General features: G+C 34.5%; 1 protein-coding gene across 1 annotated transcript in view; it reads right to left on the reverse strand.

Moving 5' to 3' along the window:
- LOC100933665 overlaps positions 1 to 26410 on the reverse strand; it is a 94572-nt gene that overhangs the window by 22955 nt on the left and 45207 nt on the right. The window contains exons 5-10 of the mRNA XM_031968585.1: positions 22039 to 23347; positions 15489 to 15615; positions 7029 to 7194; positions 5148 to 5363; positions 4192 to 4314; positions 1884 to 2042 (exon numbers count right to left, since the gene is read on the reverse strand). Coding sequence (XP_031824445.1) covers positions 1884 to 2042; positions 4192 to 4314; positions 5148 to 5363; positions 7029 to 7194; positions 15489 to 15615; positions 22039 to 23347 — 2100 coding nt within the window. The remainder of the gene's footprint in view (positions 1 to 1883; positions 2043 to 4191; positions 4315 to 5147; positions 5364 to 7028; positions 7195 to 15488; positions 15616 to 22038; positions 23348 to 26410) is intronic.

The following is a 26410-nucleotide window of genomic DNA, read 5'->3' on the forward strand; positions in this document are numbered from 1 at the left end:
ATTTCATAGACAATGCACTTTTCTGTTCCAATCTTGTAGGTAGAAATGCTTTTTTTATTGGTATTTGTTAAGTTTAAAATAAAAATGTTTTATTTGAAAAGAACTTGATATGTTTACTGTATCAGATATAGATATGCTTCTGTCTTAAGACAACAATAAATAAGACTTCAATTTCTTTTAAAAAGTTAGTCAACTAACATTTCACAAGCACCTACTATAATTCAGATGCAATGGGAATATAAAATTATTTTTTTTAATTCATCAGAAAACTATTATTTTTTATTATAGTAATCCATATTAGTTCATGAATTACCATGATACAGGACCTATACTGTAATGAGTATTGTTATAGGCAACAAGAGGATAACATGAAAATGTGACAATAATTTAAATATAAAAATGATAACTTTTAAATATTTGTCCCAAGAGCTCAAGTAAAGACTAATCAATAAATCAATAGGCACTTATTAAATGTTTAATATGTAGTTGGCAGTGGCCTAAGTGCAGGATATCTAAAGAGAAACATGAATCGGTCACCATCCTTGGGAAGCTTATATTCCATTAAGGGGAACAACATGTATATATGTAAATGCATATAAAATGTATGTGAATTAAATACCAAGTATTTTGGAGGAGGAGGAGGAGGAACAGCTTCAGCTGGAAGAATCAAGAATGGACTCAAGGAGGAAATGGCATTTGAGCTTTGAATGGAACTATGTGATATAAGAAATGTATAGGAGAAGAGAATTTCAGACATGAGGGAAAGTCTACAAGGAATACCAAGACAATCAATTTGCTTGCAACATGTGCAACATAGGCACAGTTATTATATAATAAGACTGCATAAGGAAAATGAAGTCCGGTTGCAAAGGACTTTAAATGCTAGAGGAATTTATATTTGATCTTATGAGGTAATAGCCATCTAAGTTGATTGAGTGTGGGCAAAATTTGAACTTCAGGAAAATGTCTATTGTGGCTGTTCAGAGATGACTAGGAGTAATAATAATAAAAAAGCATTTTGAAGTTTGAAAAACTCTCATTTTATTGTGTTTATCTTAATTACCTCATTTTATCCCCCACAACAACCTTGGAAGGGAAGTTATATTATTCTTATTGCTTTATAATGTGTCTTAGGCTGAATTTGAACTTGATCTTGACTTTGGGTTCAGCACTAGAGATTGGGAGATCAATTAGTAGACAATAACAATAGTTGAGCCTGATGAGAAGTTATATGAGAGAAGAGGACCAAATACAGAGTTTTGGGGATATGTCAACATTTTTTCAGGTCAGCAAAGGAGACAGCAAAAGTGCAAGGTGGATATTTAAGTGGAAGACCAAAAGGGACTAGTCTTATAGAAACCTAAAGAAAAGAGAGGATCCAACAAGAAAGGATATTCAACAATGGTAAATGCTGTAGAGAGGTCAAGAAGAATGCGGACTAAAACAGTTACTGGACAAAGAGGTGGTCAACAGTAATCCAAGAACTAATATTTCTTAGTGTCTACTGTGAAGTCAATATTGTGCTAGGTACTGGGGTGTGGATGTAGAGGTGAATAATATGAAAATGCAGCAATAATTATTTTAAATGAATGGGAGTTGAACACAAAAGAGCAGATTAAAACAATAAATAAAAATGTTACATGTAATTAGTTACTTGTTTAGCACTCGAAAACTAGGTCAAGATTAAAATCAAACCATAGAAAGGACAGAGAAAAATGACTATTTTAAGTGAACTATGATTCTTCTCCAAAACAATAAATTGATAGTGATCTTGTTAAGACCTTTATTCAATATTAAACTTAAAATATATCATATCTGATTCTAAGTGCCTGTTTTTTGTTTTGGTTTTGGTTCTTGGGTAACTGTTTTTGTTGGTTTTTTACCATTTCTGGATCAAAGGGTGGGATTCTTCTTTCCAGGTCAGATCTCTTTCTAATAGGTGGTGGACTTCTGACACGGAGACTTCTGGAAACAGCTTTTTCTCTTTGTTCTCTTGGGGTTGATTTCTTAGATTCCATTCTTTCTATTTTATTACTTACTGGCTAAAAACAAATAATTGTGTATTATTACATTAATGATAACCATATGTTTTATTTTTTTATTTTTTTATTTAATAGCCTTTTATTTACAGGATATATGCATGGGTAACTTTACAGCATTAACAATTGCCAAACCTCTTGTTCCAATTGATAACCATATGTTTTAAAGATAATCATGTTCTTCCACCTTTCAGAATATTGATAAGTGAATTATGCTAGACAACTAAAATAATACAGATCTCTCGTTGGATCCTGACCCCAAGGTAGATCTTCTTTTCTCTAAAACGTATTTAAAAAAATAAAAATCCTGAAGTCAGGAGGACCTGAGTTCAAATCTGTCTCAGACATTTAACACTGCCTAGTTGTGTGACCCTGGGCAAGTCACTTAACTCCAATTGCCCCCAGCAAAATAAATAAATAAATAAAATTAAATAAAATCTAGTGATCATCTTTGAAATTAGGGACACTGATATCCACTTTGAAGAAAATCAATCAATTAATAAGCATTTATCAAGTCCTTATTATGTGCTAGGTACGGTTGAATTTATACTATACTGAAGACAGAGACGCTAAGATACAGAGCTAAGGAATGAGTGTATTCCAAACACTGGGGCAGCCAGTGCTATAAAAAAGATGGAATATCAGGATTGAGAAACACCAAGTTACCCCATGGAATACATGGAGAAGAATAAAATGTAAAAACATTTGAAATGCTAGAAGGGACTAGGCTGTGAATGGCTTCAAATTCCAAACAAAGCACCTGAGAAAATTCAACCTTGGGAATATTAAGAATTTATTGATTAAAAAAAGGTATTATTTTGGCATCTTGTGATGGTTTAGGACTTCAGGGAAATTATATTGTTAATTTTTGTGTTTCCAATAAACGGATGGTTTAGAAATTGTAAAAATTCCATAAGCCCAGAATCTGGGGGTTCACAGTTACAAATGAATACATAGTATATGTGTGTGTGTGTGTGTACATATATGTATATATATATATATATACATATATAAATTCATTCTACAATTTGAGAAGACTTCCCAGACTATAATAGTTCTGAGGGACCTTAGGAAGTAGTCTAGTCTTTCCATGTAACCTCAGATTATGGACTGTATCCCAACCCAGAAACACAAACAATATATACTACTGGATTAAATAATATAGTAAAGTGCTTTGCAAACTTTAAAGCCAACTGTTGGCTTAATTTAAGCAAATCTTTATGAATGGTTACAGTATTTTTCCCTATAACCCATGCCAAGAGCCATGGTATAATCATAATAACAATGAATGAATGAAAAATCATTTAATAAATGCTTACTATGTGTCAAGGGCACTGCTATTATTATAATAGCTAACTTTTACATAGCATTGTAAGGGTTGCATAGCATTTTACATTCATCATCTCCTCAAAAAAACTTGTGACATGGATGCTATTATTATCTCCATTTTATAAATGAGAAATTGGGGTGAGAGAGATTGTGATTTGCCTAGGATCAAACAATTAATAAGGGTGTGAAGCAGTATTTGATCTCAAATCTTTCAGATCCTATGACACATCTTTTATCTAGTCTACCAAAGTTTCCCTCTAGAAAAGTGGCTAAAGAGATGCACCTTAACTCAGTCTTAAATTCAAATCCTGCCTCTGGCAAAAACTAGCTATGTGATCCTGAGCATCACACTAAACCACTCAGTGAGCCAGGCAACTCTTTGAGACTACAAGGTAAACTCAGATGCCAGTCTGCAATGGTAAATAGAGTCTCCTCATTGAGAAGTCCCTAAAACTATGAAATTACAGGCCTGATCCAGGAAAAAACAACATATTCCAACAATAATCTACTTTTTAACCCATATCATTAGATTCAGTGGATCAATACTAATTAAATGTCAAAGTTTAGGGGCATTTTCTGAGATTTTTTGTTGTTGTTTGGGCTATTTGGATGGGTAAGAGTGGATATGTGTGTGTGTGTGTGTGTGTGTGTGTGTGTGTGTGTGTGTGTGTTTTAAAAGAGTATCCCTCAATAGAGAGTTAAGGAAGGATATTTAATTAACACAAGGAAGAAGGGAAAGACTAAAAAAACTATGGATAAAAATATATATGTTTACATATCTGGCACATGGATTTCCTTTTTAAGACATAAAAATAGCAATTACCTCTAGAAAAGTACATTTTTCAGATGATAACCTCTGGCCTATGAAGTTGATTGGACGAGCTTGCTTTGGTGTTCTCTCATTTTTTGACAAGCTTGAAGGTCCTCTAAAAATCAGTTCAGATGCCTAAATAATAGTTAATCAAAAACAAAATGTCAGGAGAAAGATTTCACATGAGCACAAGCACAGTAATAAATAAATAAATTCTGTTTTTCAGCTATATAGTCGTGATTAGAATTTTCCATATAAAATCCAAAGCTTTCTCTTACCATCTATACTATCCCACTCCATTACCTCTTCTTTTTCCACTATACTAAAAAGATAAATAAGAACAGATTTCCTTAGAGGTAAGCCCATCTGGAAACTGCATGAATTAACTCTTTTTGACCACAAAGGGTCACTTGTGTTTGCTATACTGACTGTAGGTGTACTGGTTATATAATTGATTTAGTAGAATAGCCAATTCTAGGAAAAATGGCTATGTTTTTCACCCTTTTTTAATATATCATTTGTATATCTCCTAACGTAAATGGAGATACATATGGTTGAAGTGTTTTAAGGGGATAGCTTTTTTAAAACCATGATTACTGTCCCACATTAAAATAACATTCTACTGCCATTGTATTTATAATAAAATTGTTCATATTTCACTTATATGTGGCCTTTCCATAGATTATGTCAAATAACAAATTAAAGAAGTGTGAGCTAGAAAAGACATTGTACTTTTTGATGAAACTACTTGAGAGGTCTTAACCTTGACTCTTTTGTGGATTTATTATTAATCCAGAAGACATGGACTTGATTTAAACAAGGTTAAGTCCTTTTGCTATGTTTGAAGTTTAGAAAACTTCTCCAATAGGATAACAGGAGATGCCCTAGGCACTACATGAAAATAAAAAGGCCTCCCCTTAATAAATGATGGTCATTTATTATGAATATAAAAATACATATTTGGGTACCAGCGATTCCGATTTCCTTCTTGCAGAATGTAAAGCCAATGATTTGTTGCTGATTTCCAGTCGCTGATGTTCCGAAGCTCGAAGTTCATCCTGGAGCTCCAGGTTCTGTTTAATTAAGATTTCTATCTGGTTCTGGAGTTTGATATGAGCTAAAGACCATCGGAATTCATTCATCTTGAATTGCTCTTGTAGCCCATTGATCTGCTGTTTTAAAATCTGTTTGTTATTCAAGAAAGAAACAACAAATTATCTTTCTGCCAAACTTGGCACTATGTGATTCAGCTGAAGGATGAGGAAGAGTGTACTAGGAACCATGAGAACCAGGTTCAATTATTAGTGTCTTCATTTGACCTTGAAAGGAGAAGAAAACCTTCTGATTCCACATTTATTTAATGATGAAACAGGAATAAAGTTGCTAATGTCCCATTTGCCTCTGATACTATGTGGTCCTTATTGCCTTGTTTTTAAGGCCCTTTTTTAAAGGAGGAAGAAAAAAGACATTGACTTTAGTATGTGATAAAAAATGAATAATGTATGTAAGCAGTACACTATATACATTAATGGAGAACTTAAATTTCTATTGTGATTTATTTCTTATAATTGCATCAAATTAAAATGGCTAATTGACACTGAGCCATTTTATGAGGAAAGTCAAAAAGCCTAATATAGGGAAAAAAAAACCTTAATTATCCTGATGTCCCAATTTGTCCATCTAGTCATAAGACATTGGTCAAAGATGGTGGGAAGATTGATTTGGGTTTGTAATCTCTAAATAACTGTCTTCATACTTTAATATAACAAAATAAAAAGTAAATCTTCAAGGAGCCAAATAAAATGCAGATCCCCAAAGTCTAAGAATTAGTAAAAGTGAATGTGTCAAAGCAAAATATAGTATATTTTAAAATGGAGGACAGTGCTGGGAATCATAGATGTAGCTTTCTCTGGAGACTTCCCTAAAATATTTCTGTCCTGATGGTGCTATGGGGTAAAGGAGGTATGAGATGTATTTACAATGATTGAAAATTTACTTCTCCACTCATTCAACTATACTTAGCCAAGATATGTGAAGGAGTCAGACATCAGAAAAAGAGCTGAGCCATCACCAATCAAATTGACATATTGGAATAGACAGTGAACAAGTAGTGAGCAGAAAGGTAGAGAGACAAGTCTCAAAAGCAGGAAGTGTAGCATGGTAGTTATGTGAGATATTGAAAGTTCAAGTTTCTTCCTTTATCTGTTGTGGGGAATGTACTATCTATGGATTGATTCATTGGAGAAGACTAGGGATGCTCAAGGACAGGAAGAATTCATCAATAAGCTATGTTTCAAAAGCAGCCCAGAGAGCATCTTATCTGACTATACTGGCTGGGTGTGATCACTCCTTTCCCTGCTCAGCTGGTATTAGAATGGTGAAAGGTAGGAAAGGCAGAAAATAATTCACTAATGATAGTGATGAGGAATGGGAGATGGGGAAATGAAAAGATAAAAAGAAAACTAAGTATTATAAGATATAACTAATACCTGTTCAAAATTTCAACAAATAAAATGATGGAAGAGGTTCATGTTTATATCAATTCAATCTGTTATAACATTCAAAGGATGCCAAATACAGGAAATTTAAACAACTCAAGAACTTATCTACCATTGCATCAAGGGAGTAAATAAATTAAATATTGAACCCAGTATTAAAGTGTCACTAAGATATTTTTCAAGATACAAATAACACAAAAAGGAAAAATGGAGTGAGACTTGATTCAGAAGAATCTTAGTAATATGCGAGACAATGTTAAGAAAAGAATAAAGAAAATAGAAATTGTACTAATATTATGCATAAGTGATAAATGAAGATTGTAAAAGAGAATATTACGGAGCTTAACTCACCAACATCTCCTTTGTATCATCAGTCTTCTTAAAGATTCTAGGTGTCTTTGTCCATTTTTCCAGGTTTGCCTTTGTAAGCTGCATTTGAGAATTTTCTTCTTTCCAGTGTTCATCTGAAAAGTTCACCTCTTTGGCCTTTTCTGCCTTGAAATTACTTATTTGTGCTCTAATCAAGGGAAAAGTTCAGGATCACACACACATAGATTTCTTTATATTTATATCTATATGAAAAATATTCTAGGATTTTGGTGGTTTTTTTAAGTTCCTGAAAGTTAAATGGCTACTACAGTTCTCATTAAATGGCTCTTGTAAATTCTCAGATAATTACAGAATCTTAGAGCTTGAAGAAATACCAAGAAATCATCTGATCTGTTTTGCAGGTGAGGAAACAGATGCCTTATAGAAACTCTGACTTGCTCAAGGTCACCTGGTTATCAGATTGCAGAAAAAAACATCAGTTCTCCTTACACTTCATCCAATGCTCTTATCCACTAAATTTTCTCTCATTGATATTTTTCACTTACTCATCCTTACTCTAGGGACAAAAACTCATTTTTCAATGCCACCCCATCTAAGAGAGAAAGTGACATTTGAGAGTGTTTGCTATTGGGCTGGATGGTGAGAAAGATGCACCTGAGCATGCTCCACATACATCATTGAACAATTTGAAAGGAATACTGAAACAACTCTGAAAATATGAATGATGCTTTGTTGGTCATGTGCAAAAGTGATCTTTAAGAATATTTTAATTTCTTCCCATCCAGACTTTTCAAGAGTCAGAAAGAAATCAGCCTTTCAGAGAAGTACCAATCTATACAATGCTAGGCACATTTCTGTCAATCTACAGAAATATGAAAACATAAAAATGCTTATGTGCTCTCACAGTTAACCTCTATTGATGAAGATAATCTCATTTCATAATTTCAAAGGGGCTGAGTGACATTTCTAAACCAAACTAAGAAAGGTATCACAAACTTCCATCCCAATACTGACACCCAGTGGTCACAATTATCAACAAGTAAAGACCAGTCAAGAAGACTCAAGCGCTAGATTCAGGGATATTTCTCATGATACAGGTTTCCTGATAGCATTTAATCAAGAACAGGATTTTTTAGTCTAATTTAAAAAAAAACTTTAAAAAATAGACCTATGATTTCATCGGTTTTAAGAAGTCCCAAGAAGGAACTTCTTCAACCCATAAAGATCTATGTCTCCTGGGGCACCTTGTTGTCTTAAGAATTACCTAGAGCACTGAGAAGTCTTGCCAAAATCTCAAAGCCAATCAATGTCAGCAAGTATACTTGACCTCAGCTTTTTCCTTATTCTGATACCAAATCTTTATCCAGTAACTATGTTGCTTATCCTCAAGAAAGCAAGTAATCAACTTTGAATGATGTATATTAAGAATTCATAAATGAGCTGGTTGACAATTAGAAGAAATCCTAAAGAGAGAATTTTTTTTAGTATGAGATAATCAAATAGACCTAAAAATATTCAAGTCCTATTTTATGACCTTTTATTCTCTTTGCTTCAGTTTTCTTCAAGTACACTTAAACCCCTCATTCCTCACAACTCTATTCACCTTTTCTCAATCCCACTTTCTAATACACTCTCTGTGTGCCCAAAATTTACTCATGTAGAGATTTTTATACACAGACTAACATTTCTGGCATTTTCTTCGCAGCCTGTCTCGCCACTGTCCCTTCACAGTTTCTTCCACCTTTCTGTCTGACCTTATTAGAGGGAGTTGGATGGATACTCTCTAAAGTTCCTTCCAATCTTAACATGTTATAATTGAGAAAATGGAGCCGAGTTCTACAGCCAAATTCTAAACCGACTCTTTGCCTTAAAGTGACACAATCCTCCTCTTTCTTTGTCTCCTTTACAAAAATTATAGAATCATGAGCTTGGTATCATTAAAGATGTTCAAAATGATGCAATTTGAGTATTTAGCAAAATCATGGTAAAGAACTTTACAGAAAAATAAAACAGAAGAAATCAATTGTGTATAGCTACCTATACTGAGAATAGAAAACAAGGAGAACATAGACCCACAAACAAGAAAAGGAATCATATTAAATTTAAAATAGTTTGTTCTTACAATATAACTCATTCCTCCTAATACCTGGATCACAGCTGGTCTTGCAGAAAAATCAATGAAGATGCTACCAGAAGTCCTTTTGGAAATTGGGCAAACTAGCCACATGGAGCATCTGAGGACCAAAGTTTACTATTGTACCCCAATTCTCAGAAAATGGGGCCTTGACCACAAATACCATTGCTACTAGGAATAAGATGGCAATCTAATTTTCCTATGGCTAGCAAATTTGCTCCTCCTCTCAGAATCTATAATTTAGAGTCAAAAGGCTACCTAGCTAAAAACTCCATTCCCTTTCAAGCACTATCTATTTCTGAGTTTTCAATCTACCTCAATTTGACTGAGGCAACTCAAACCCAAATCACCCTGGCTCTCATTGATTGGTCAACAAAAGGTCCTGAGTCAAGCAACTTGGTCTTTGTTTTGGTCCTGGGTGAAAATAAATAGTAATTGTTGCTATTTTGGCCAGAAAGACTGAGGGTCTTCCCCTTTTAGACTGATTCCTTTTCTTGTTAGATTAAAAAAGATATTTTTGCCTTTTTTCTTTCTTACCTAGCATTAATCACTGAATGGGCCACTGCCTCAGTCAAATTGAAACCTGTTTAAAGATCTTAGTTTAAAAAGGCTGAGGTCTCGAGATCACAATATCCAGGGCCATCTCCAGTCAACCTGATCTCTACATTGTCACTAGACCCAGATGGCTCCAGAGGAAAGAATGAGACTGGTGACCTTGTACAGCCATCCCTCACTCAAATGCAATTCATTTGTACATCATGGCATCCTCTCCCTGAGATCATGGTCATTTTCAAAATGAAGGACAACCATCACCAATAATAAACATCAGCATCACCTCTGATTGGGAGGAGGAGAAGGGTGAATATTATTTCCTTTTCACTATGTAACACACTCCCAGACGTTCTCCTTGTCTTCACCATTCAGCAACCTTCTCTCCTTGGACGTTCACTATTCCCAAATATATTTCCCTAGTTCCCAGAGCCACAGTTATCTACCCACTTTAAATCATTTTCCCTCCTTTGTTAAAAAGATTTGGAATCAGGTTCACGCTTTTTTCCTACCCCTAACCCCAACCAATCCTAACCCCTTGAATGAATGAAGAAAGGGGTAAAAAGCATTAAGTGCTTACTTTTGTGTGCTTATACTGTGCTAAACAGAAGATAAATAAGAAAGGAAACAATAGTCTCTGCCTTCAAAGTCACATTCTAAAGGGGAAAACTGGTCCAGAAAGGGGATGGTGAGTAGGACAATAGAGGAATGAAATGACACATTCAACTATATCCAGAAACAATAGCGGAAAAGATTTGATCATAGTTCCTGATTCCAGAACATGGAATGAATGGAAGGAAAAAATAGAATACCAAGGCAAATGGTGAGACTGTGAATTGTGGAGGAGGTGACAGGGTGAGGGAAGAGAAGCATGGCTGGATCATTTCCTGAATAGGCACCAATCAGGAGAGTGAGACCATAGGGGAGAAGTTTCTCTGGAAAGGGAGAAAAAAATCAGAGAGAGGAGGATTACTGTTTGGCTTTATCCCTCCTTAATTAACTAAACTTAGCAGAAGTGCTTGTTCTATTCTGAGACTTGGGGGAATCAATCATACAACATACAACCTTTGATTTGATTTCTATTAATGCATGGCTATTATGTCAGCAGCTGAGAGTATAGCATCTAGTATGACCAAAAATAAAACTAAAACAAAAAACACTACCTTATCTTGCTCATGACATGATATGATAATGATGAATTTCTGATATGTAAATAAGAACAAACTTGTCTGCTGATAAAGGCAACAAAAAGTGAGATTCAGGAATATGGCCAGTCTAATTCAATGGCCAGAGATTGATTATATATTCTTATTCCAAGGTAGAAATCCTGCAAATGTGAGCTGTTGATCTTAGGCAGTTAACTAAGAAATTGTGACTAGTTCTCTGTAATTTATCACTGAGCAGATACAACTTCTGTATACTATTTCAGCATCAAATTATGTTATGTGGTTCTTTCTCTGTAACCAGGACAGTGTTTCCTAATCTTTGTAAACATTAATTAAATGAATTCTGAATTTTTGTCACTTATTTGTGTATGTTAAGTAAGTTCTGGGGATTCTCTCTCTTAATTTACCCTCAGAATAGATCCTTAAAGGCTGTTCAAGATTCTAGGAGTATATGTCAATATTCTGTCTAGCATTCTGAATTCCAAGTTCACCAACTTACTCAACTTTCTTGACTTGTACCTTCATTTCACCTGAGTCACATACAGGGATGGCCTTACTCTAGATTTTAACCACCCACAAGCTATCACCCACTAATTAGAAGGCTAAAATTCTTCTATCTGACCTCAATCTCTTTACCTTGCATCTCAATCTATCAACCCATCCTACCCTATTATTTTGCCCAATGTTCCTCTAGCCATTCCACTTTTTCACTTTCCCCATCCATCATCAACTCTGTGGCTTCCCTTTGTTGGTTGTTTAGTCATTTTCAGTCATATCCAACTCTTTTTTGACTCTTTTGGGGATTTTCTTGGCAGAGATAGTGGACTGGTTTAGCATTTCTTTCCCCAGCTTTCTTCTCCTACCTTCATAATCCTAACACTGTAACTTTATCTTCTTTACCCTTTAATACCTTGTGTCCTTGTCCTTTTCATCTCACATGTTCCTGAATATGCCTTAGAAAAACTCAATACAACCCATGCTCACGGGTTCCAGCACAAATATGCTACCTAATTTCAACTTGGACTTTATTGCAACATAGTAACCCTTCTACACTTTCATGATTGACTCCTTAATGGATTCTCCACAACACCTGTTCTAAATTTTCACCTACCTCACTTTCTGTTTTATTATTTCTATTTATTTATGTTTTTTGTTTATTTGTTTTATTATCTACATTATCTATTATTATCTACAACATCTCTTCATCCATTTCTGTAAAAATATTTTATTCTTTCTTTACCAAGAAAATTGATTTCCTTTTTCTCTCAATTGTACACTTTACATCTTTACATCATCCCCTGGTATCTCTTCCATTGTCTTCATTGGAGAAAAAAATAATCCTCTGTCAAAGTCAATCTTTCTTCTCAATCATCTCCCATATTTTTGGGGAAGTTTGACCTCCACAATTTCCTATTCTTTTCCCATATATAGTTTTTTGTTTATGTATTGATTTTTTCCCTGTTATGTACTAATATGTTCCATTCTTGGCCTTTTTTTTTTTTTTTTTTTTTTTTGTTGAGATAATTGGGGTTAAGTGATTTGCCTAGGGTCACACAACTAGAAGTGTTTAGTGTCTGAGACCAGATTTGAACTAGGTCCTCCTAACTTCAGGGTTGGTACTCTAACCACTGTACCACCTAGCTGGCCCCTCTCCCATCATTAACAAAAACTGTCACCTATGTATTTTCTTTTCTTTTTTTATTAAAGGTTTTTATTTACAAAACTTATGCATGGGTAATTTTTCCAACATTGACCCTTGCAAAATCTTTTGTTCCAATTTTTCCTCTCCTTTCCCCCACCCTCTCCCCTAGCTGGCAGGTAGTCCAATACATGTTAAATGTGTTAAAATACATGATAAATCCAATAGATGTATACATATTTATATAGTTATCTTGCCGCACAAGAAAAATCAGATCAAGAAGGAAGAAAAAACTGAGAAATAAAATAAAATGCAAGCAAACAACAATAGAGAGAGTGAGAATGTTATGTTATGTTCCACACTCTGTTCCCATGGTCCTCTCTCTGGGTGTAGAAGGCTCTTTTCATCACTGAACAACTGGTTTGAATCATGCTATTGTTGAAGAGAGACAAATCCATCAGAATTGATCATTGTATAACCTTGCCGTGTTTCCCTGTTATGTTCTAATGTGCTCCATTCTCTCCCATTTGTTTATTATTTATTTATTTGCTTGTTTGCTTATTTATTTGTTTATTCATGCTGAGGCAATTGCGGTTAGGTGACTTGCCTAAGGTCACACAGTTCACAGTTTTTCTCATTTCATTTAACATCAGTTTATGTAGGTCTCTCCAAGTCCCTCTTAAATCATCCTGTTGGTTGTTTTTTACAGAACAACAATATTCCATAACATTCATATATCATAATTTATTCAGCCATTCTCCAATTGATGGGCATCCACTCAGTTTCCAGTTTCTTGCCACTACAAAGAGGGCTGCCACAAACATTATTGCACATGTAGGTCCCTTTCCCTCCTTTAAGATCTCTTTGGGATATAAGCCCAGTAAAGGGTATATACAGTTTGATAACTTTTTGAGCATAGCTCCAAACTGTTCTCCAGAATGATTGAATTCGTTCACAGGTCCACCAACAATGTATCCACCTATGTATTTTTTTTTTAAGGCAAATCTTTCCTCCCTTTTATAGACAAACTTCTGGAATGAGGTATTAATACCTAACGCTTTTCCTCCTTTTCACTCACTTCTCAATCCCATTCTTCTGTCTGACCACTTTTTATCAATCTTCTTTGGTGTCTCATCATCTATGTCCAATAAGATTCTGTCCTGGGGCTATTCTCTTCTTTCTTTACTCTTGATGATCCCATCAGCTTCTATATAGATGACTCCAAAATCTATGGCCCCAGCCTTTCTCTCTTGAGCTTCAGTCCTACATCATCCTTTGCCTTCTGGCTAATTCCATCAGAATTTTCTATGGACATCTTAAATTCAACATGCTCAAAAGAGAACTTATTATCATTTAACTTAAACTTGCTCCTTTTCTTGACTTCTTTTGTGTGCACTACCATTTTTCAGATTTGCAACAGTCATTATCGTATCTTCATGTTTTCTCATCTCCCTCCAAATCCACAATTTGCCAAATCTTATGCATTCTGCTTCCCTAATGTTTCTCATATCAGCTCTCTGTTCTCACAACCACCATCCTTATTAATACCTTCATGATCTCTTAACCTGTACTATTGCAATAGCCTCTTAAATGCCCTTTCTTCCTCAAATTTTTCTTATCTCCAAACTATTTTATCCATAGCTAACACAATGATATTCCCAAAACATATATCTACCTTTTAACTCTCTTGCTGAAGAAAGTGACTACCACTGTCTTCTGTTTGATCTTTAAAGACTATTACAACCTAGTTTTCTAGGTACTTTATTCCCTGGCATTCAGTCCACGTTTTATTTGCTGTTTCTCCAATGAAGACATTGTGTCTCCCATCTCCATGCCTTTGCACAGGCATTGTACCCCTTATCTGGAATGTCTTTCTATTTTATTTCTACTTCTTTGCCTTTTCAAAAGAAGGAAACTTTTTAGATGAAGACATGTTCCTTCTTACCATCAATTGAGAAATACCTTTATGTTAGTCATCTTCCATTATAGAGTTTTGGACAAAGTGGGTAATCAGTAGATATTTCTTGAATGAAAAAACAAGTAAAATTTGCTTTAGATAGTTTGAGCTTATTCAAATAGGAAAGTTATTTCTCATGCTTGAGCTATATCTCTATTTTCTTGGAACAGGAAGTTGGTTTTATTTTACTTTATTTTTTTTCAGTTTTTGAGGTGATCGGGGATAAGTGACTAGCCCACAATTGATCACACAGCTAGTAAATATTTGAAATCAAACTTGAACTCAGATCTTCCTGACTCCAAGTCCAGTTCTCTATGAAGCAGCACATACTTGTACAAGGAACAGGTAGTTTTTAAAAAATCTCCAGAGATTTCAATGGCAACATTATTATAACCTTGTCTTTCCTATTAAGAAAAACTTCCTCCAAAATAAATATTGTTGCTATTTAGAAACTACATACAGTGTACATGAGAAGTAATATGGCATAGTAGATAGAGGCAAAATAATGACTTGAATTTGACGTCCTCTTCTGTCATATACTAGCTGTTTGACTCTAGGCAAATCACTTAATATTTCAGTGTTTTAGTTTCAGTGTTCAGGGTTTATGTCCACCAACATATTTAACATATTCCCATCCTACAGAAAAACAAAACAAAACCCTCACCACCTCCAACATCCTTGCCCTTAGTTTCAGTGTTTAAGATGATAAATTGCAGAGAATATACTGACTTTCATTGAGAGGTGAATTTCCCTCATCTTAGAGGTCCCTACACCAATAAACTCACATGTCAATCCCTTTACTATGCCTATATAGCATAAAACTCCAATGTCCTTAAAATGTTGTCACAAGGTTTCTATCTGTCACATTAAAGAAAGCATTCAAGGGACTGTTTGTTGAAAAACTACCTCAGACACACAGCTTTTCTACTGACAGCAGTGATCAGGAGAGATAGAGATAATGAGCGAAAGATGAAATCTGAACATATGGTATCTGGACTTTCTGAGCTTTTATTGTTCAAAAGGAAAATTAATTTACCTGAGAAATTGCTTTACTTTCTCTTGCTCTGCTTTCAGCTGGGAAAGCAGAGGGTTTTCTCCATGGAGTTCATCAGTTTCTTGAAATTCAAGTTCCTGTAATTTCTCTGTGAGTCTTTTTTGAGCTTCTATTCAGAAGAAAAGTTCACATTAATTAAAAACTTAATTTTAATTATGACCAACATTAAATAACATCAAATAGTCTTAACAGGCAAACTTCCCTTTTCCATTCTTCCTTTAGGTTTTCTGGGGATCTTAACCTTTTTATGCCATGGACCCCTTCGGCATTCTAGTGAAGCCTCTATGTCCCTTATTATAGTAATATTTCTAAATAAAATACACAGAATCACAAATAAATTAAGTTATATTAAAATATTGTTATAATTTTTTAAGTTAATGGAACTCAGGTTAAGAATTCCCTTTTTAAGCTGAAATATCAATAGCCAAAATATCTTGAGTTCCTCAATTAAATCAACTAGCATTAAAGAGCATAATGCAAATGAATAAAACCAACTTATTCCTGCTCAGCTGCCTCAATTCCAAAACCAAATAAACCTGGTCTTTCCTGATAGTCTTTCAAAGCAAATTTTAAAATGAATATATACAATGTAATATAGAAAGAGAATGGTATCGCCATTGATAAGGTCTTGTTCCAAAGTAAGTAATGTGGGGTAAACTAAAAAATATCATGACTCACAAGGTGCCTATAATCATTTGCAATATAATTCACCTGTAAATGAAGAGACCAAATTTCAATATATTTGCATTTATTTAACTATGTGCAGATTGGTATGGCATGGTAAAATCTAAGTTCCTAAAGGGAAGGATTGTTTGGGATTTTGTCTTTGTATACTTGGTGCCTGGCCATATTAATCAAAGCTTATTCATTAACCTTCCAATTTCACCAGGCCATCACCCCTGCTCTAGTTACATACTCTTGCCTTTTTGATCAACTATTTTTCCTTTAGTTTTGAAAGTCTTGTTCCTTTGTCCTAACACCAATCGTATTTTGACAAACTCTACTCCTGAATTATTTTCACCATCTTTCTACTTTGCTTCATGTGCTATTTAATAAAGTAGATATAAATCTTGAAATTATAAATGATTCTACAAATTTATATTTTCTCATTTCACTTGGGACCTCAGTGCAACAAAGCAATCCTAATTTTTCCTAAACAATTATCGATCTAACTCATTATCAGTTAGTTGTTCTAAACCTTCTTTTTGATACTACTCAGCCCTTGCACCCTACCCTTCCTGTCAGCTGATGACTTTACCTCATACTTTATTTTTAAAAATGAGGCTATTTACCTCATCTTATCTCATTTCAAATTCTCTCTAATATTATTTCCCATTATCTCTGCTTTTATCAGAGTCTGGGATAAAGGCATGGACTTTATCCTTTGAAAGTTCCATCTTCTTGTCAACTACCTCCAATATGCCCTCAATCCCCCCCTCTCTCCATTACCATATTTTCTCTTCCTATCTTCCTATAAACTAGTTCCTCCCAATCCACCAACATATTTAACATATTCCCATCCTATAGAAAAACAAAACAAAACCCTCACCACCTCCAACATCCTTGCCCATTCATTATCGTTCTTCTCTGCTACTCAACCAAATTGCTGAAAAAGCTTTCTACACTTGGTGCTTTGCTTCCTCACCTGTCTGCAAACTCTGAAATCTGGTTTCTAGCCTTATTATTCAACTGAAAATGCTTGTCTACTTCTCAGTTTTCATCCTTCATGGCTTCTCTGGAGCATTTGGCACTTTTTCCTACCCTACCATCTCTGAATCTTTATTTATGTTATGTCATGCTTACTAACTGATATTTTTCAAGGCTGTGTCCTAGGTCTTCTTTTCCTTTCTCTCTACATTCACCTGTTTAGTGTTCTCATCAGTTCAACCTGTTCAATTATCATCTCTCTTTAAATGTCTCTGGGGGTAGACCTTAACCTTTTTAAGTTAAGGCCTTATTCAGTTCTCAGTTTGTCTGAGACAGAACCTATTCAGTGATTAAGAATAGATTGAAAAAAAGCTACATTTCCAGCCCTAATCTCTAGTTTGAGCTCTAGTCCTACATTAATATTGACTATTTGACATTTCAAACTGGATGTCTCATATACATATTAAATTTAATATGCACAAAACAGAGTTCTTTATCTTTTTATACAAACTTATTCCCTCTTCCAAACATCCCAATCTCTGTCTCAACTAGTTACTCAGATTTGCAAACTCAGGATCATTCTTGATTCATCACCTTCTTCTAGATATTCAATCAAATCTTGCCAAATCTCATCATCTCTATTTCTATATCTTCATTTACATTTACTCAACATATTTATGGTCAGCATCTATTGCAACAGCCTAATAATATGTTTTCCTTCCTCAACTGTCTTTCCACTCCAATCTGTCTTCCATATACAGGCACCAAAGTCACTCTCCTAAAAATCAGGTCTGACCATGTCACATCTTCTCCCCATTCTCAAAATTCAGTGATTCCCTATTTCCTCTAGAATAAAATATAAAAAATCCTCTCTTTGGCAATATGGCTCTTTATAACCTAGGCAACATTTTGCCTTCTCAGTCTTCTCTCACATTATTCTTTTCTACATACTCTACAATTCATGCCTTTGCATTGTCTGTCTATAGTACTTAGATAATAACTCTCTCTCTCTCTCTCTCTCCTCTCACCCCTCTCTCTCTCATTTCTCTCTCCTCCTCTCTCCCTCTCTCCATTTCTCTTCCTCTCTCTCCACCCCATCCTCTAACTCCAACTTTATCTCTACCTCTTAGAATCCCCAAATCCTCCTAACTACTACTACCTTCCTTCTAAAGTCATTCTTTATCTGCTCTTCATGTATTTCACATTTATATATATATACATATTATATGTATGTGTTCTATATATCTATTTATTTATTGTATATATAGTTACTTATGTACGTATTATATATCCTGATTAAAATGTAAGTTCCTTGAGGGCAGGAAATATTTTTTTTATCTTTTTCTTTGTATTCCCAACACTTAGCACAATCCTAACATCTATGAAACATTTAATAAATAATTGTTATTTATTCATTGCTGAAAAATACTTATTGAATTAAATCCAGCCTTCCAAATAGGTTCCTGCTACTCCTCTAAAAACTACATTTTCTTAGAATTTCAGATAGCATTAGAGAACATAGAAAGTACTGAATGATCAGCAGCATGACATTCTACTTTCTAACTGGCTTTAATTAGTAGAAATAATCATTCTTAACCTTTGTACTTCAGGGAACAGAAAAAAACCACCTTCTACTTTTGTGGAATAGCAAGAATATTATTTTAGAATAACTTCATAGCATCTTAGAAAGAAATTTAATACAAAATGTATTCTATACATAACAAAACTGGGAAACTGAACAGGTTGCTCAACCTTGGCATTTAAAAAGCTTTCACTGGAACTAATTTTAAGTCAAATTTCTTCTCTACTAACAGGATACAGTTCCATTAGTAACATCACTAAATTTGAGGCAGTCTGAGTTTCTTTGCTGAGCATACTTTTGAAAGGGACATTTCACCAACATCACTTCAAACAGGATTATGGAGGAAAGTAGATTCCACCAGAATTGAGATCAGTATCAGATAGAATGGGGGAGTTGTAAATTAGATGATGAGGATAAAAAGACTTATAGAAGTCAGGATTGCAAAAAATAAAGGGTGAAAAGGGATGGCTTTTCTGGAAATTTGTGCCAGGAATAAAATTATCTTGTCTAAATATAACTGATTTTAGAGAGAACATTCTAATCTTTAATAATGTCTATTTCTAACATGGATAAAGAATGGCATATTCTGATCAATCAGATGTTGTCTTTTTTTTTTCCTCAGAGTGGACCTTTATATAGGGAAGGTGATGTCATGATTTGCAGATAACTTGGATTTAAGTGTGGCAGGCCCCTGTAAAGTCATCATTTTCACTCTCTTCTTCAGAGTCATTTGGATCCATTAATAAGATATAGATAAGGATAATTAGAGATAGTCCCAAATGCAGTGGGAGACCTTGGCCTTTTTAAGTTAAGGTCTTTCCCAGTTCTCAGTTTGTCTGAGATAAAACCTATTCAGCAATTAAGATTAGATTAAAAAGAAAACAAGGCAAAAAAGGCCTCTTTTATCTAGTCAAAAAAAATCAATCTGGAAGGGGCATTACCATATGTGCCATACATAAATTGCCAATTTCCAAAGTATAAAGACCTTCCTGAGAAGCTAATTAAAGAAATTTCTCTTTAATCAGTGCAAATCCATACAGTATCTATAAGTCTTGGGAAATAGCCTGGGATGCTGAGAAATTATATAATACACAAACACAAACACACATACACACACAATATTAGCCCCAATTCAGCCTTTTCCTCCCTTGTCATTGTTGACATTGTGGAGAAAAGTCAATATCATCCCCACCTCCCATACTAAGCACTGATCAAATCTCACCAGTGACCAGGTAGGTCAAAGAGTCATAAGAATATAGCATCATTTACCCTAGACTATCAGCCCTCTCTGCAGCTTGGTCCTCTCAGGAATTGGCCATGGAAATAATCCTAAGGAATTGTGTGGCCTTGCAACTGCCTGTACAGCCCCAGATCCTGAAGATCTGGTAGGGAAAATGTCCTCACTCCCAAGGTGTTTGTCACTGTTTAATGGCTCAACACTAGAAATAGATGTGATTTTGTTTATGAAAAGTATATTTAAGAACATTCATTAACATCTACTTTGCTGCTGCACTTTAAGGATCACAGAGTGTTTCCATCTGACCTGCAGTTAAAGTCATTTAAATGTGTCTTCCCATATTAGAATGTGGGTTCCTTCAGAAAAGAGACTATCTAATTTGCCCATCACTTTTTTCTTAAATTTCTTGTCTGAATTTATCTTTCAACTGAAATCACTCTCTCCAGATTTATCATTCGTCTCTTAATCACCAAATGATATGACTTTTACTCATCCTTCTTGACCTTTGATTTATTAGCACTCTCGTTCTCTTTTCTTCTCTCAAGCATGTCACGACACTGTTCCCTCCTTATTTCCCTCTTATCTTTCTGATTGTTCCTTCTCAATTTCTTATGCTGCATCTTTATCCAGATCATAGTCATTAACCATGAGGATCCTATAGTGTTCCATCCCTGCCTCTCTTCTCTTCTCCTCCTATTCTATCTCTCTTGGTGAATTCACCAATTCCCATGGTTTAAATTATCATTTCTATGTGGATAATTCCCAGATTTTCCCAGCTCTCATCTCTCCTCATAGCTCCAGATATCTATGAGACGAGTCAAACTAGAAGTCACTTAGATGTCTTTAATTCAACAAGTCCAAAAGCAAACTCCTTTTCCTCCTGAGTATTCCCTTCTTCCTAATTCCCCCATTGCTATAAAGGGAATTAGCATCTTCCCAGTCACTCAGGCTTACAACTCCTCCCTTTTCTCTCACACCCCTTATCTAATCAGTTGTTCCATACTGTCAATTTTACCTTTTTAAAACATCTCATATACATCCCCTTCTCTCCTCTGTCATGATGTGATAACCAGATTATTGCAACAGCTTCTTAGTTTTTCTGCTTCATCTCTCTCTACTCCATTTCATCCTCCACTCATCTGTAAAACTGACTTCAATTCAATGCTTTCTGGTTTCCCTGGCTTCTTTCAAGTCTCAGCTTAAGTCTCATAATCTTAGTGCTTTCTCTCTGTTGATTACCTTCAATTTATCCTGTATATATAATATCTGAACATATTTTTTGATGTTGCTTCCTCCTTTAGATTGTCACTTCCATGAGAACAGGGATTGTCTTAGCCTTTCTTTATATTCCTGTTCCTTAGCACAGACCCTACCACATAGAAGGCATTTAATAAATATTAGTTGACTTAGCTCTTCTCAGAAATACAACAATTTAAAACAATTCCCAAACACTCATCAGGAAAAATGCTAACCATATCCAAAGAAAGAACTGATGGAATCTGAATGCAGATAGAAGTATATAGTATTTTTACTTTACTTTTTTATAGTTCTTTCCTTTTATTCTAGTATGGAAATGTGTTTTACGTGATCATACATATATAACCTATATCAGATTGCTTACCATCTTAGGGAGGAGAGAGGGGAAGGCAAGCAGGAGAAATGTGGACTTCAAAATCTTATAAAAATGAATATTAAAAATTGTGTTTACATGCAATTGGGAAAAATTCTATTAAAAATAAATGCTAGTTGACTTAATAAATATTTTAACTATATACATTTGTATATCATTTGAACTTAGAGATGAAAGAGATTTTAGAGATTTTCTAATCCAACTTTCCAATTTTAAAGATAAAACAATGAAAGTCCAGTGAATTGAAGTGCTTTGCCTAAAGTCATTCAGATAGCAAAGAGTGGAATCTAGACTTTTTTATGTAACACCTTTCTATTTTTTATGTAACACCTTTCTATTCTACTCCATTGTCTCTTTACTGAAAATTCACATAAAATTCAAGAAAACCAAAAATGTAAAGTTCACTATATATGCAATGACCACGCTGATAACTTACCTAATGTACCTTCATGGAAAGTTTTACAAGGTTCTTGTTCAGGTGAGTTTACTTTGTCCAACGGAACAGGAAATAAACTGGCTATAAGATCACAAGCTGGTGGTTGCTCATCTGGAATTTGGATGTTCCTGGTAACACTTTTAGCCTTCTGCTTTTTCTTGGGCCTTGTTGACCCAATGTGGTGGTCATGAGATGTCTGAAAAGAGGCCAGAGTCTTGCTCCTTCTTAGTTTCATAACTTCAACAGTTGATTCAGTCCTGGAGGAGTCATCTTTTGCTCCTAACAGTTCTTGAGGGTTCCTTTTCTTGACAAAGAACTTGCTAGTCCTTCTCAAGGGCAGATTCTCGGATCCACTGGGCTCATCACTAGCATAGTCAGGTTCAGAAAAAGTCAGATTTTGGACAACATGATGTACATTTGGAAGATCCTTGCTTCTTGGACACAAATGGTAACAAGTTGCAGACCTGGAAAGTGAGCTTTTCTCATCTGAAGATGGAGACTCATCATTTTCCAACCTGACTATCCTCCTGATATCTTGCTGATCAGAGAACAGCACATACTCTTTTTCTTCTTCTGTGCTCTTATTCAACTGATGGGCATTCTTCACTATTCTGTCATTGACTTTCTTAAATTTAGGATAGACTCCTGTTCTGTGCCCAGAGGTAACTGCAGAAGATACAAGATTTTCATTTGGTTGACAGGAAACAAACCACACTTTTGGTGAATTGTGGTTCTCCTTGGTCTCATTTATTTGTTTTCCCTGATTCTGTACGATCTCCTGGAGACCCAAATGACCAGGAGCTACTGGAATCTTTTTTGCTATTGAAGGTGGATTGTGTAAATCATTTTGACAATAAAAAAATTGAGGCCCATTCTTTCCATCTATCTGGGGTTTTGATTCATTTTCTTGCCCATGATGCTGTTGCATGAGATCAGGACAATTTTCTCCTAATGTAGAAGTGGTCATTACCTTTGTAAGTCTTCTTTCCTGAAGCCATTGATGCTTCTCTTCAGATTTGGAACTTTCTATGTCCTCTTTTGCTTCCTCCTGAGAAGGGCTGCCAGCTATTCCTTTCTCTTTGCTCTGGGTGACCATGTGTGTGTTAACTTGCCACTCTGGCACAGGATGGTTTTCTTGAGGTAAACAAAAACATGACTGGCAGCCCAAACTAACTGAACTGATCATTTGATTGCTGAGTTGTTTGGGTTTTTTTCTGAAAAGGTTCTTCTTATTCCATTTAAGTCTTTTAGTGCCTTCCCCACATTTTAAAAATGGCTTTCTAAGAGATGTCTTTGACTGACATGAATTCTGAAGGTAAAAATAAAGCAAATGCACAATTACTTTCATTATTATCTTTGAAAAGACAGAAAATCATATATTGTCCTGTTTAAAGCAAAGAATTATCCTTAGAATTTAGGAATTTTAAATTTTCTTTCAAGAGAATTCTTCCAAAATTATGTTTATACTTCACAAAAGAAATAGTTTCTAACTATTCTCAACTCTTTATTTTATCCATATGGATAATATGACTTGTTTGTTATCTATATTAACCATGAGTAATCTCTCCAGGTGTTAATCTGCCCTCCTTAACAATCCAACTTTGCAAAAATAAGAGGAATGATGACATTAAAAGATCCAGATAATCACAGCCTTAAGGATTTGCTCAAAGTTGCAAAGGATCATAAAAATCAGAAAGGATAGAAGAGAAATCCAGGATAACTTTTTATTTTCTAGAAATTCTATTGGTAACAAAATATAAAAAGTAAATATTTTTAATTTATCATTTAATATTATCCCCATTTACATTTAAAACAATTTTTCTACATTTATTTTCAAAATTTTTGAGTTTTAGGTTCTCTCCTTTATTTCCCCCCACAACTGAGAAGCTACATGTGAAGTTATGCAAAATATTTCCATAAAAGTTAAGTTGTGAGAAAACAGATCTCCCATTCTAATGAAATAAAAACCCTCAAGAAAAATCAAGTTTGAGAGAGAGAGAGAAAGAAAAAAAGAGAGAGAGAGAAAGAGAGAGAAAGAGAGAAAGGGAGAGAGAGAGAGAGAGAGAGAGAGAGAACAAAGAGGACTGCCATAAACATTCATGTACATACAGGTCCCTTTCCTTTCTTTAAGATCTCTTTGGGATATAAGCCCAGTAGTAACACTGCTGGATCAAAGGGTATGCACAGTTTGATAATTTTTTGAGCATAGTTCCACATCGCTCTCCAGAATGGCTGGATGTGTTCACAATTCCACCAACAATGTATTAGTGTCCCTGTTTTCCCACATCCCCTCCAATATTCCGCATTATCTTTCCCTGTCATTCTAGCCAGTCTGACAGGTGTGTAGAGGTATCTCAGAGTTGTCTTAATTTCCATTTCTCTGATTAATAATGACTTGGAGCATCTTTTCATATGGCTAGAAAGTTTCAATTTCTTCATCTGAGAATTATCTGTTCATATCCTTTGACCATTTATCAGTTGGAGAATGGCTTGATTTCTTATAAATTAGAGTCAATTCTCTATACATTTTGGAAATGAGGCCTTTATCAGAACCTTTGACTGTAAAAATATTTTCCCAGTTTATTGCTTCCCTTCTAATCTTGTCTGCATTAGTTTTGTTTGTACAAAACTTTTCAATTTGATGTAATCAAAATTTTCTGTTTTGTGATAGGTAATGATCTCTAGCTCTTCTTTGATCATAAATTCCTTCCTCTTCCACAGGTCTGAGAGGTAAACAATCCTGTGTTCCTCTAATTTATTTATACTTTCATTCTTTATTCCTAGGCCATGAACACATTTTGACCTTATCTTGGTGTACGCTTTTAAGTGTGGGTCAATGCCTAGTTTCTTAAAGTTTAAATTTTAAAATGAATAAAAGTTAGTGTTGTAAGAACCAAGGGATTCAAAGTTATAGTTGAAATGAGAAATATACTTTTTAGAATCTTGCCTATAGAGAAGCTAACATCTAAAATGTTAAATTAATAGAGAGTTTAAATTTTTTAATTTTACAGCAGTGAGAACAAAAGAGTTAGAACATGAAGCATAAAAGGCTAATCTATTTTGAGAGTGCAGATGTGATGAGGAAAACTGGAAAAACAGTTCAGCATAAAGGACACTGTATATCTTCATGGAGTCCATTAAATTTAATTACTTCCCTCTGAGGCTTTAAATCCATAGAAGCTTTTTATTGAATTCAATTATTCCCCCCTGTGATTACTAAACAAGGACATCTTCTGTGGATAGCTGCACTGCACAAGTACTACTGCCAATGGAGACACAGCATGTCTGTTTACATTATCTTGGAGGGCATCATATTAAATCACATAACTGTGTCCCCACATTAAAATTTCATGTTAGCCTTTTTTGGACAAAACTTGCAATCATGCAATGAAAAAGCCAGTATTTGTGCATCATGACTTGAAAAGATCTCTGAACATGGTAACATTAAGCATTAAAGTTAAATGTAAAATAGATATACCAATGTTTCTCAGAGATTTAGGTATCTCATGTACAGGTGAAGGAAAAAGGTAGACTAGATTCTCTCTCTCTAAAACCTCCTTCAATTAAAAAATTCTCAGTTTTATGGGGAATAATTTATAGAACAAGCCTGAGATATAACAATATGTATGTGGGCATCCTAATAGCTAGTGAGCCCATACTTCTATATAAGTAGGTATGCTTCTAAATTTGAATGAGTAAATCGATCTGAATAGTATCCTTAAATTTCTTTATTGGAAACTTTCAGATAGTATATCAAATCTGATTGTCCCATTAAATGAATCCAGTAACACTGGAGGGTTAGAAAAGCCTATTAGAGGTATTTTTCAGTGAAAATTACTTACTATCTTGCCTACCAGTATATTTGTAAGTTACAACCATTTCCTGGATTTTCATGTAGACATTTATAGCAGGGGCATAACTACAATGAAAACATTCAGGAACATTATCTTACTTGGAATGATATCTGTGCCTCACCTTGGTGATTTTTCTCCCTATTTTCCAAATTGTTTACATTTTAAGCAATCCATATATTCATTAGTATAAAATTCCTACCTACAGCCTTTCATAATAGACTCTCAATTATATGTAACCAGAGTTTTTAAAATTCATCAGTCTTTTCTATATATCTGAAATTTAGTAAAGATTGATATTCATAACAATGATCCTGAAAGGTTTCCCAGTCCTGTACCTTTGGGATCATCAAGGGAATATTAATTATATTCAACATGATTGTGGTGTTACATATATCACTGACATAATTTTTCAGGAATCAATCCATCATCTATTTGTTAGTTTATCCATCATTATATATCTATCCTGTGTTTAATACAAAGAAATATAAGACATAATCTCTGTTCTCAAGAAAGAGTAA

Source organism: Sarcophilus harrisii, chromosome 4, assembly GCF_902635505.1.
Source record: "Sarcophilus harrisii chromosome 4, mSarHar1.11, whole genome shotgun sequence".
In the NCBI taxonomy this organism is placed as follows: Eukaryota; Metazoa; Chordata; class Mammalia; order Dasyuromorphia; family Dasyuridae; genus Sarcophilus; species Sarcophilus harrisii.